This window comes from Budorcas taxicolor, chromosome 1 (assembly GCF_023091745.1).
Source record: "Budorcas taxicolor isolate Tak-1 chromosome 1, Takin1.1, whole genome shotgun sequence".
In the NCBI taxonomy this organism is placed as follows: Eukaryota; Metazoa; Chordata; class Mammalia; order Artiodactyla; family Bovidae; genus Budorcas; species Budorcas taxicolor.
In genome coordinates this window covers 117,941,124-117,953,926 of record NC_068910.1, presented here as the reverse complement: position 1 = coordinate 117,953,926, position 12,803 = coordinate 117,941,124, and the positions used below count along the sequence as shown (strand labels likewise).

Sequence of the window (12,803 nt, the reverse complement as noted above, 5' to 3'; positions counted from 1 at the left end):
GCAGTGTTGACTTGAAAAAATAGAGACATGTGCTTTTCTAGTACTATAGGATTTCATCCAACACAGACAATGGGAACACTTAACAAGACACCCTGTTTTATAGTGAAGTGATTTCACTGGGAAGATGCCTTTGAAAAGGGGATGGATTTTATTAGATAGATTTTTAACTGTGTAAACATATAAATCTATCTTGGGAGCCAGGAAGCTCTTGATCTTAATTTAAATTCTGTAGGTAGCAGGAAACCCATTAGCAAATCAAAAGGTAGGATTTTAGTAGGTCCTGAGAAAAGCTTTACTGAGATCTTCAGGATTATTGCAGTATGCCTCTAACTGGTTTTCCTGATTTTGATCTCCCTATTTGCCCTTCCCCAGTCCAAATCAGCATTATAATCAGTTGAGTTCTTAAAACAGCAGTGTTCAACCTTGACTTTGGCTCAAACTCATTTGTGAAACACTAGCAGATGGCAAACCACTCCAGTGTTCTTGCCTGGAGAATCCCAGGGATGGGGGAGCCTGGTGGGCTGCCATCTATGGGGGAGTCGGACACGACTGAAGCGACCTAGCAGCAGCAGCAGCAATTAAAAGAAAGATTCCTAGACTTGAATCTCAGATATTTGGGTTAAACAGGCCCTGTGTGGGTCTAAATCATCTGTATGGGGGATTCTGATATCCAGTCAGGATTAAGAACCTCTGCCTTGAACAAATATCGTGTTGTTTCCCTGATGAACAAACTTCAGATCAAAGAATATCTGAACTCGGCCTTGGCATCTGAGCCTCCTTCTCCAATCTGATGCTAAAGTGCCATTCAGTTCAGTCGCTCAGTCATCTCTAACTCTTTGCAACCCCATAAACTGCAGCACACCAGGCTTCCCTGTCCATCACCAACTCCTGGAGCCTACTCAAACTCATGTTCATTGAGTCGGTGATGCCATCCAACCATCTCACCCTCTGTCGTCCCCTTCTCCTCCTACCTTCACTTTTTCCCAGCATCAAGGTCTTTTCAAACCAGTCAGCTCTTCGCATCAGGTGGCCAAAGTATTGGAGTTTCAGCTTCAGCATTAATCCTTCCAATGAATATTCAGGACTGATTGCTTTAGGATTGACTGGTTGGATCTCCTTGCAGTCCAAGGGCCTCTCAAGAGTCTTCTCCAACACCACAGTTCAAAAACATCAATTGTTCAGCACTCAGCTTTTCTTTATAGTCCGACTCTCACATTCATACATGACTACTGGAAAAACCATAGCTTTGACGAGATGCAACTTTGTTGGTAAAGGGATGTCTGTGCTTTTTAATATGCTGTCTAGGTTTGTCATAGCTTTTCTTCCAAGGAGAAGCATCTTTTAATTTCATGGCTGCAATAACCATCTGCAGTGATTTTGGAGCTCCCTAAAATAAAGTCTGTCACTGTTTCCACTCTTTCCCCATCTATTTGCCATGAAGTGATGGGACCGGATGCCATGATCTTCGTTTTCTTCATGTTGAGCTTTAAGCCAACTTCTTCACTCTCCTCTTTCACCTTCATCAAGAGGCTCTTTAGATCTTCACTTTCTGCCATAAGGGTGGTGTCATCTGCATATCTGAGGTTATTGATATTTCTCCTGGCAGTCTTGATTCCGGCTGGTGCTTCATCTAGCCAGGCATTTCACATGATATACTCTGCATGTAAGTTAAATAAGCACAATGACAATATACAGCCTTGACATACTCCTTTCCTGATTTGGAACTAGTCTGTTATTCCATGTCGAGTTCTAACTGTTGCTTCCTGACCTGCATACAGATTTCTCAGGAGGCAGGTCAGGTGGTCTGGTATTCCCATCTCTTTCAGAATTTTCCACAGTTTGTTGTGATCCACACAGTCAAAGGCTTTGGTGTAGTCAATAATGCAAAAATACACGTTTTTCTGGAACTCTTTTGCTTTTTCGATGATCCAGTGGATGTTGGCAATTTGACCTCTGGTTCCTCTACCTTTTCTAAATCCAGCTTGAACATCTGGAAGTTCACAGTACACATACTATTGAAGCCTGGCTTAGAGAATTTTGAGCATTACTTTACTAGCGTGTGAGATGAGTACAATTGTGTGGTAGTTTGAACATTCTTTGGCATTACCTTTCCTTGGGATTGGAATGAAAACTGACCTTTTCCAGTCCTGTGGTCACTGCTGAGTTTTCCAAATTTGCTGGCATATTGAGTGCAGCACTTTCACAGCATCATCTTTTAGGATTTGAAATAGCTCAACTGGAATGCCATCACCTCCATTAGCTTTGTTCGTAGTGATGCTTTCTAAGGCCCACTTGACTTCATATCCAGGATGTCTGGCTCTAGGTGAGTGATCACACCATTGTGGTTATCTTGGTAGTGAAGATCTTTTTTGTATAGTTCTTCTGTGTATTCTTGCCACCTCTTCTTAATATCTTCTGCTTCTGTTAGGTCCATACCATTTCTGTCCTTTACTGAGCCCATCTTTGCATGAAATATTCTGTTGGTATCTCTCATTTTCTTGAAGAGATCTCTATCTTTCCCTTTCTATTGTTTTCCTCTATTTCTTTGCATTGATCCCTGAGGAAGGCTTTCTTATCTCTGCCTTGGTATTCTCTGGAACTCTGCATTCAGTTGGGTATATCTTTCCTTTTCTCCTTTGCCTTGCCCTTGTCCTCTTTTCACAGCTATTTGTAAGGCCTCATCAGACAATCATTTTGCCTTTTTGCATTTGTTTTTCTTGGGGATGGTCTTGATTACTGCCTTCTGTACAGTGTCACAAACCTCCATCCATAGTTCTTCAGGCACTGTGTCTATCAGATATAATCCTTTGAATCTATTGGTCACTTCTGCTGTATAGTTGTAAGAGATTTGATTTGGGTCATACCCAGATGGTCTAATGGTTTTCCCTACTGTCTTCTATTTAAGCCTGAATTTAAGTCTGAGACAGATCTGTGTTGGGTGTCTCCTGAGGAGATCCAGGTCAGCAGTGGCCTGCTGCAGAGGCAGGGGCTCTGGGTGCAGTAGACCTGGGTATGGCACAAGCCCTCTTGGAGGAGGTCACCATTAACCTACCATAGAGCCTCCAGAACTGACACAGGACTGGGGAAACAGACTCTTGGAGGGCACAAGCAGAACCTTGTGTGCACCAGGACCCAGGAGAAAGGAGCAGTGACCCCACAAGAGACTGACTGAGTCTGACCCATGAGTGTCCAGGAGTCTCTGGCAGAGGCATGGGTCAGCGGTAGCCTGCTGCAGGGTTGGGGGCATTGAGTGTAGCAGTGCATGCATGGGACCTTTCGAAGGAGGTGGACATTATCTTCATTACCTCCACCATAGTTTGGCCTCAGGTCAAATAACAGGGAGGGAACACAGCCCTGCCCTTTAACAGAAAATTGGATTAAAGATTTACTGAGCATGGCTCAATAAAGTAAAATAATGCTCAAAATTCTCCAAGTCAGGCTTCAACAGTACATGAATCCTGAAATTCCAGATGTTCAAGCTGTATTTAGAAAAGGCAGAGGATCCAGAGATAAAATTGCCAACATCCACTGGATCATCAAAAAAGCAAGAGAGTTCCAGAAAAACACCTACTTCTGCTTTATTGACTATGCCAAAGCATTTGGCTGTGTGGATCACAACAAACTGTGGAAAATTCTTCAAGAGATGGGAATACTAGACCATCTGACCTGCCTCCTGAGAAATCTCTTTGCAGGTCAGGAAGCAACAGTTAGAACTGGACATGGAACAACACACTGGTTACAGATAGGGAAAGGAGTATACCAAGGCTATATATCGTCACCCTGTTTGACTTACATGCAGAGTGCATCATGAGAAATGCTGGGCTGGAGGAAGTACAAGATGGAATCAAGATTGCCGGGAGAAATATCAATAACCTCAGATATGCAGATGATACCACCTTATGGCAGAAAGCAGAAGAACTAAAGAGCCTCTTGATGAAAGTGAAAGAGGAGAGTGAAAAAGTTGGCTTAAAGCTCAACATTCAGAAAACTAAGATCATGGTATCTGGTCTTATCACTTCATGGCAAATAGATGGAGAAAGAGTGGAAACAGTGACAGACTGTATTTTGGGGGCTCCTGGTGGCTCAGACGTTAAAGCATCTGCCTGCAATGCAGGAGACCTGGGTTCGATCCCTGGGTTGGGAAGATCCCCTGGAGAAGGAAATGGCAACCCACTCCAGTATTCTTGCCTGGAGAATCCCATGGACAGTGGAGCCTGGTGGGCTACAGTCCACGGGGTCGCAAAGAGTCGGACACGACTGAGCGACCTCACTTTCAAGATCACTGCAGATGGTGGCTGCAGCCATGAAATTAAAAGACCCTTTCTCCTTGGAAGAAAAGTTATGACCCACCTAGACAGCATATTAAAAAGCAGAAACAAAAGTCTGTCTTGTCAAAGCTATGGTTTTTCCAGTGGTCATGTATGTATGTGAGAGTTGGAGTATTAAGAAAGCTGAGCGCCGAAGAATTGATGCTTTTGAACTGTGGTGCTGGAGAAGACTCTTGAGAGGCCTTTGGACTGCAAGGAGATCCAACCAGTCCATTCTAAAGGAGATCAGTCCTGAGTATTCATTGAAAGGACTGATGCTGAAGCTGAAACTCCAATATTTTGGCCACGTGATGTAAAGAACTGACTCATCTGAAAAGACCCTGATGCTGGCAAAGATTGAAGGCAGGAGGAGAAGGGGACAACAGAGGGTGAGATGGTTAAATGACATCACTGACTCAATGGACATGAGTTTGAGTAAACACCAGGAGTTGGTGATAGACAGGGAGGCCTGGTATGCTGCAATCCATGGGGTCGCAAAGAATTGGAGATGACTGAGTGACTGAACTGAACTGAACTGAGCATGGCTCTGCCCATCAGAATAAAGCCCAGTTTCCCCCTCAGTCAGTCTCTCCCACCAGGAAGCTTCCACATGTTTCTTATCCTTCTCCATCAGAGGCAGACAGACTGAAAGCCACAATCACAGAAAACTAACCAATCTGATCCCATGGACCAGCCTTGGCTAACTCAGTGGAATTATGAGTGGCCGTGTAGGGCCACCCAAGATGGACGGGTCATGGTGGAGAGTTCTGACAAAATGTGGTCTGCTGGAGAAGGGAATGGCAAACCACTTCAGTATTCTTGCCTTGAGAACCCCATAAACAGTATGAAAAGGCAAAAAGAGGACACTGAAAGATGAACTCCTCAGGTTGGTAGGTGCCTAATATGCTACTGGAGATCAATGGAGAACTAACTCCACAAAGAATGAAGAGACGATGCCAAAGCAAAAACAGCATCCAGTTGTGGATGTGACTGGTGATGGAAGTAAAGTCTGATGGTGTAAAGAGCAATACTGCATAGGAATCTGGAATGTTAGGTCCATGAATCAAGGCAAATTGCAAGTGGTCAAATAGGTGATGGCAAGAGTGAACATCGACATTTTAGGAATCAGCGAACTAAAATGGACTGGAATGGGTGAATTTAACTCAGATGACCATTGTATCTACTACTGTGGGCAAGAATCCCTAGAAGAAATGGAGTAGCCACCATGGTCAACAGAAGAGTCTGAAATGCAATACTTGGATGCAGTCTCATAAATGACAGAATGATCTCTGTTTGTTTCCAAGGCAAACCATTCAGTATCACAGTAATCCAAGTTTATGCCTCGACCAGTAACGCTGATGAAGCTTAAGATGAATGGTTCTATGAAGACCTACGAGACCTTCGAGAACTAACACCCAAAAAAGATATCCTCTTCATTATAGGGGACTGGAATGGAAAAGTAGGAAGTCAAGAAATACCTAGAGTAACAGGCAAATTTGCCCTTGGAGTACAGAATGAGGCATGGCAAAGGCTAACAGAGTTTTGCCAAGAGAACACACTGGTCTTAGCAAACACCCTCTGCCCACAACACAAGAGAAGACTCTACACATGGACATCACCAGATGGTCAATAGTGAAGTCAGATTGATTATGTTCTTTGTAGCCAAAGATGGAGAAGCTCTATACTGTCAGCAAAAATAAGACCAGGAGCTGACTGTGGCTCAGATCATGAACTCCTTGTTGCCAAATTCAGACTTAAATTGAAGTGCCATTACTCATCCCCTTTTATTAGTATTCCTGTTCTCTAGCTACCCAGACCACTGTTATCCCCAAACATTCCAAAGGCAGGTATGAAATTGTATCCATCTTTATTGTATTCTCCACCCCACTTAGAACAGTACTAAGTTAAAAAAAAATACTGGGTTCAAATACAACTATATAAATAGAAGTTTTTCTTGCCGTTTGGACTTATTGAAAACAGAAAATTTAGTAATTTTAGACTAAAAATCATTCTTTTCTTTGGGGCTGTGCTACCCATTGATGTTTCAATAGGCCATGTTTTATATGAGAATTTACACTCAGACTCACACTTCTGATGCATATTTATCATAACAGTAGTTCTAGAACTTCTGTGTTTATCAGCCTCACCTAGAATTCTTGTTAGAACTCAAATTCCTGGGCCCCACTCAAACCTACATTAAGATCCATACTGTGAGAATCAAAGCTTGTAATGTCATATTTTGTCTGGCTTATGAGAAAGGCAGGTTTGAATAAGAGAAATACAGTTTTGAGTAAGAGTAAGGTAAGTTTGAATAGGAGAAAGGCAGGTTTGAATAAGAGAAAGGTAGGTTTGAATAAGACCCAGCCTCTTAGTTTCCATCATTCTTCCTCTCAACAAAGAGAGTGGCCAGGGCTACTTGGGCTGATGTAGGAATAGAAAAGGACTCGACTTTTGAAGGGAGTGGAGGGTAAAAGTCTGGGATATATGATCAAAGTGCATAGGAAATACATGAAGCCAATTCCAGGGCAAATCCAGGAAGGCTGAGATGGGTTCAAATTGTAATTAATTTAAAAAGCCGAATTGGCTATGAAATATTTTATTATTGTTAATTTTTAAGAAACACAGCTCAATACAGTACAAATCAAGGAAATAAAGATTCTTTTAAAATCATTCACTAACTCAAAACTGAGTGAACCCATTTCAATTAGCAAGTACGTGAGAAAATTACTACAGGGGAAAGGATGTCCCTGCTGTTAAACTGTTACACCACTGCTTGGCTGGCTTCAGACACGCTGTCATGTTTAATGAGGGATCGATGATGGTCGATTGGATTGTCCTCTTCATTTGGTGATGGTGACAGGTCCTATACACATGCTGAATGGAAGAGAGCAAACAGCTGTTCTACTTGTCAACTGGGGTGAACTGAGATCAAATGTCCCCCTTGTTGCTCAAGCATTGGAACTTCTCTGATTCGCATGAATCCTTTTGCTTCCATATTTTTGTTTTTACTTAGCCCTTCTCTTGGTCTTCAGTGATGTTGGAGATTCACTATACTATATGTCTCCCATCTGTGCCTCCTTGAGCCCCACCTGTTGGACAGATAGGATGAGAGATAGCCAGAAAGCAGTAGCCTGGATTTTTGTTTTTTTTCTGCTCTTGGTCTAAGTAGATGCAACAATTTATGCCAAGCAACTAGTTAGGTTGGAGAAGGAAATGGCAACCCACTCCAGTGTTCTTGCCTGGAGAATCCCAGGGATGGGGGAGCCTGGTGGGCTGCCATCTATGGGGTCACACAGAATCGGACACGACTGAAGTGACTTAGCAGCAACTAGTTAGGTGATAGGTTATCAAAACTGTAGAGGATGGATGAGGTCTAGAGATGGAAGATAGAGATATGAGTGAAGTTATATCTCAACAAGACCTACAGTAATTAAGAACTTGCTCACAGAGAAGAGATTTCATTTAGCCTCTAAATGGAGACAAATGAGAGGAGTTCAAAGTTACAAAAGGTGCTTTTGTAGCAAAAGGACTCAGCCCCTTCGTTTTTGACTTAGTCCATAATACTGAAACAGTGGGCCACTCAGCAAGGGTTGGAGGCAGTATGTTTGAAAAGATGAAAGGAAGGAGGATTTTGCACTCTCTGTATATAACTTGTGGAATTTACTGCTGGCAGAACCATTGAGAAAAAGATTTTAGTTGGAAATAATAGTGAAATCTAGTTAGTGATGTGCAAGGAACGTCATGAATTCTAAATTCAACCTATGAATAATATGCAGCCCAGCTCTATTTATTAGAAGATGTTTATATACTAAACAAGTGCATCCGGACCCTTATAATAATACGATAAATATTCTATTGTCTGAGGGGACAGAGCTTTCCTCAAAAAGACTGTATTCTGAGCAGGTACCACCCTCAAACTATATGCCCACAGGGATGCTTCCAGTAGCTGTGATTTAATCAGCACACTGCTGATTTTTGGAGGCATGTTAGCTCCTTTAGGCCACTAGGATTCTATTAAGTGCTTTAGAAGAGGTAATCTAATCTACTGAATGGCCTGAAAGATTGAAAGCACCTCCAAACACAAGCAACTCCTCCACTTGTCAACAATAGGATTGGGGAACTGGGAATATTATTTCAACTGCTTAGGAAAGATAGGTGAAAGTGCTGGACAGAGGGCAGGCAATTATCTCTTTGCTATGTGTTAAGCAGCATTTCTCCTGGCTGATAAATTACTTCCAGCTGTTGGCAACAATTTTCTCCTCATCATGGCAGGAGCGAGAGACCCTGGCAAATGTTGAAGAGCAGTGCGAGCTGCTGATTAAATCCAAGATCCAGCTGGAGGCCAGCGTCAAGGCGCTGTCTGCGCGGGTGGAGGAAGAAGAGGAGATAAATTCCAGGCTGACTGCCAGGGGGCAGAAACTTGAAGATGAATGTTCTGAGTTGAAGAAAGAAATCGATGACCTGGAAACGCTATTGGCGAAGTCACAGAAGGAGAAGCACGCTACAGAGCTCAAGGTACTTTTCTTACGATGTCAGGAAGGTCTAGCTGCCTCAATTCCAGACTCCCAACTGGGCTCTGGAACCAGGCTTGCTTTGTTTAAATTAATGAACATAGTGGTCTGCAATTTATGGCCCTTGAAGTCAGAACTGGCATTGAATGAGGACCTAATTCAAATTTCCAGCTTGAATTTATGGAACCCTGCTTAATCTCCCAAATGAAACATTTTCATTTGTTCTGATCTTATTGCATCTGAAATCTGATAGAAAGAGTAAAACAGTTTCACTGGGCCTCTAAGAATTATTTTTTGGGAGGAGAGGGAGCAGGATGCAGCTTACTGAAAGGTGGTTTGGTATGTATCTTAGTCCCCACCTCAGTTGTTGACTTGGAGTTTGACCTTCAGATGTCATTTTAATTCCAGCTAAAACTTTTTTCATTTTCTTTGAGGTTTTTAACTTGTGTATCTGTATATAGATTGAAGTTAGCTAAGAAATCTGTATCAAACATTTGATTGAAAAAAGCATCCAGAATAATAGCGTAATTTTGGCAGATGATTAAATAGCAACTCTTGTATATGGGTCCCTTTCATAAAAAGCCAATGGGCCTGATATAAATGGCTTCATTTTTGCCTATTTTATCCGCTGGACCTCTTCTCTAACTGCCACTTTCTTAGGATCCTGAGGCATAACAAGATTAATGTGTGCCCTGAATACTTAAAAGAAAGCAAAATTAGTAGTGTTCTTGTTATACAATGGCATGACACTGAAAACTGGCCATCCATGGACCTACGCTGATATTTGATTAACCAGAACACCCCATTCCCTGGCTATGAGAGATAACAGATCATTCGTGTCTGTGTGTAAAAGAAAATGCGAATTTAGAGTTTTAAAACGTCCAACAGAAATTTGGCTGCATGTGATTCCTTATGACAGTGGATATGTCATGAGATTTTTGGTCCTAGAAAAGAGAGGAGATGGCCCTTCGCATTTATGCCCCTGCTTCCAGGAGCGGTTCTCATGGAGCTGTTGTTTTCTCCCGGCAGGTCAAGAACCTGACTGAGGAGGTGGAGTCTCTCAATGAGGATGTGAGCAAACTGCATCGAGCAGCCAGGGCTGCACAGGAGACCCACCAGCAGACCCTGGAGGACTTGCACAATGAGGAGGAGAAACTCCACACCCTGAGCAAGGCCAAGTTGACACTGGAGCAGCGAGTGAATGAGGTCAGGAGTGATATGTCTGCCTAGTTAGCTGCCTGTCTACATCTATAGAAACTTTCACTTTTTACTTAGTTAATTTATCTTGACATTTTCATGAAAACTTAGTAGCATGGTTCATTTCCCTCATTTAGAAACAGAGGTGAACCGCTACAGTGGAAGAGAGGCCCTGGTATGTGTTCTGTCTGTTGTTAAATGAAACTTTCATAACAACCCTGGGCAGTGGGAGAATACTGAGATGAATCGTGAGGCGGGAGCACTCTACATGACTGACTTCCCCACAGAACCTGGTGTTTTGCCCCGCAAATGTGCTGGTGCTCTATCTGACGCTAGCACTGAAGGATTGCTTAAAGGCCCCATGTCTCCAGCAGTGCACTGAGGTTTGTTATAGAAGAAAGATATGTAAGTCGCAAGCTGTGTTCTACCAACGCTATCGGAATATACTTGTAAGATTCTGGAGATGGTGCTTCTGTTCTGCTTCCAAAACCCTGTGAAATAAAGATGTTTCAGACCAGTCTCAGTGGGTAGGTTCATCACTCTTCCTGTCTCCTCCCCAGCTGACAAAGAGTGTATGCATTCACTGTTTTATTAGTCCTCAAAGCTTAGTTTTTATAAAATTGCTGGCAAGTGTGGTTAGCTTTTTTTTTTAATCTGCTTCTTTTTCCTCGTGCCTCTCTATCAATTTTCCTCTGTTACCTATTAGTTGTCTCACTTCTCTTCCTATTTCCATGGATATATATCTTCAGTTCAGTTCAGTTCAGTCGCTCAGTCATGTCCGACTCTTTGCGACGCCATGAATCACAGCACGCCAGGCCTCCCTGTCCATCACCAACTCCCGGAGTTCACTCAGATTCACGTCTATCGAGTCAGTGATGCCATCCAGCCATCTCATCCTCTGTCGTCCCCTTCTCCTCCTGCCCCCAATCCCTCCCAGCATCAGAGTCTTTTCCAATGAGTCAACTCTTCGCATGAGGTGGCCAAAGTACTGAGACAAAGCCTCAATATGGGAATTTGTTGGTGTGTGTACACAACACACACACACTCTCACACATGTATTGTCACACACTTGTTCTCTCCTAGAGTTCATTTATTTTTTGGTTTTGCATACACCTTCCAGAAATTCTCCCTTCTCCCCATTTGAATTTTATATCTTTCACTGCTTACAGGAAATAGCTTCTATTGTGGCAAAGTTAATATATCAGGGGAAAATAGCCATATTGTAACTATTATTTTGCCTCCGGCTAAACCGACCTCAATATAATTGTTGGCAACACTAATCTGGACAGAACTGTAGTATTGTGGCCACCTTGCTGGAGGTACCAGAAGATGACATAATGCTATGGACCAGAGAGGGTACCAGAGTGGTGAAGGAGAGTATGGAAATTATGTTGTATGAGGTGCATTTGAAATGGTCAGTGATGCTGAGTTGGGAGACTCAGGACAGCTGCCTAATATTCATGAATAGTCACGTGGAGACAGATTTGCTTGGTGTTGCTCCAGGGAGCAGAGCCTAGATTTGTGGGATGGATTTACAGGGACTATTTTGGCCTCTTACAAAGAAGCACTCCTGAGTAAATGGACTTATCCACCCATGAAATGAGCTGCCATGTGAAGAAGTGAGCTTCTCATCAGTGGAAAGCTATCAAACAGGGTCTCACTAGGCATTTATTATTTGTTTTTTCTGTATTCTAGAGCACATATTCCTTAATCTCTAAAGATTTCCTTTGTCACTGACTTCTAGATTGTTTTGTAATCCCATTGATGTGTGCAACATTTATTTTAAAGTATCTATATGACTGGGCATCGTTTACAGACTCTGCTTATATTTTTCTTTCTTTTTCCAGAAGGTAAGTGGTTAATGAACACATCTGTAAAGTATAAACTTAACCTATATATTGGGCTTAATAACATCTCCTTTTGTCAGCTTGAGGGTGCCCTTGAGCAGGAGAGCAAAGCGAGAATGAACTGTGAGAAGGAAAAGTGCAAAGTGGAGGGCGAGTTAAAGCTGAACCAGGAGAGCATGGAGGACCTGGAGAGCAGGCAACTGCAACTAGCAGAAAAGCTGAGGAGGTGAGCCACCTTTCTGTGGACACAAGATTCTGGGAGATCTTATATTGAAGGAGACAGTTCTCTCATGGTGCTTATCCTGGTGACCCTAGAGCCAGATATCTCAAGACCTGCAGGGGAGGATAAGAAGGATAACAAGCCTAGGAAGTTGAGGGTTTTTTATTTTTTGCTAGACTTTATGAGATTACTCTTCATTTTATAATTATATAATAGCCTACAAGAAAGTGATTGAGAAGTCTGACTAGCAGATGTGAATGAAAGGTGTAAGACATAGCAGATGCAAATTATTAAAATTTGAAGTTACAAGTCAAAAAATAAAAGAGGCTCACTTCTTTTACTCATGAGATCAATGGCCTAAAGTTAAAAAATAAATCAAAAGTAAATTCTAATGTGAAGTCCCATATACCCTCTGATCATTTTTAAAAACAAAACAAAACTTATATGCCAGATGTAACTTCATTAGACATTTATACAACTTTTTTGGTCTAGTAATTTACTTTTTAAGTATTAAACTTTAAAATTGAAAGCATGATCAAAATGAATAGACCTTCAGTTCACGCAGATTCCCAAGGAGCTCAGGGCAAGATGGCCCCCTCAGTTGAACTTCATTATTCATTGAAACAGATTTTCTTACCTTGTCCCTTTTGTCTCCCTCTGTTTAGCTAGACTTTCTTCTAACAACTAGGGATTTTCAAGTTATTTTAAATAAATCAAATAA

At 42.2% G+C, this 12,803-nt stretch overlaps 1 protein-coding gene across 1 annotated transcript in view; it reads left to right on the top strand.

Annotated features, from left to right (window-relative positions):
- The window catches only part of MYH15 (myosin heavy chain 15), a 154,037-nt gene that overhangs the window by 76,324 nt on the left and 64,910 nt on the right, over window positions 1-12,803 (top strand). Inside the window, exons 23-25 of the mRNA XM_052644929.1 lie at window positions 8,580-8,822; window positions 9,848-10,024; window positions 11,943-12,088. Coding sequence (XP_052500889.1) covers window positions 8,580-8,822; window positions 9,848-10,024; window positions 11,943-12,088 — 566 coding nt within the window. The remainder of the gene's footprint in view (window positions 1-8,579; window positions 8,823-9,847; window positions 10,025-11,942; window positions 12,089-12,803) is intronic.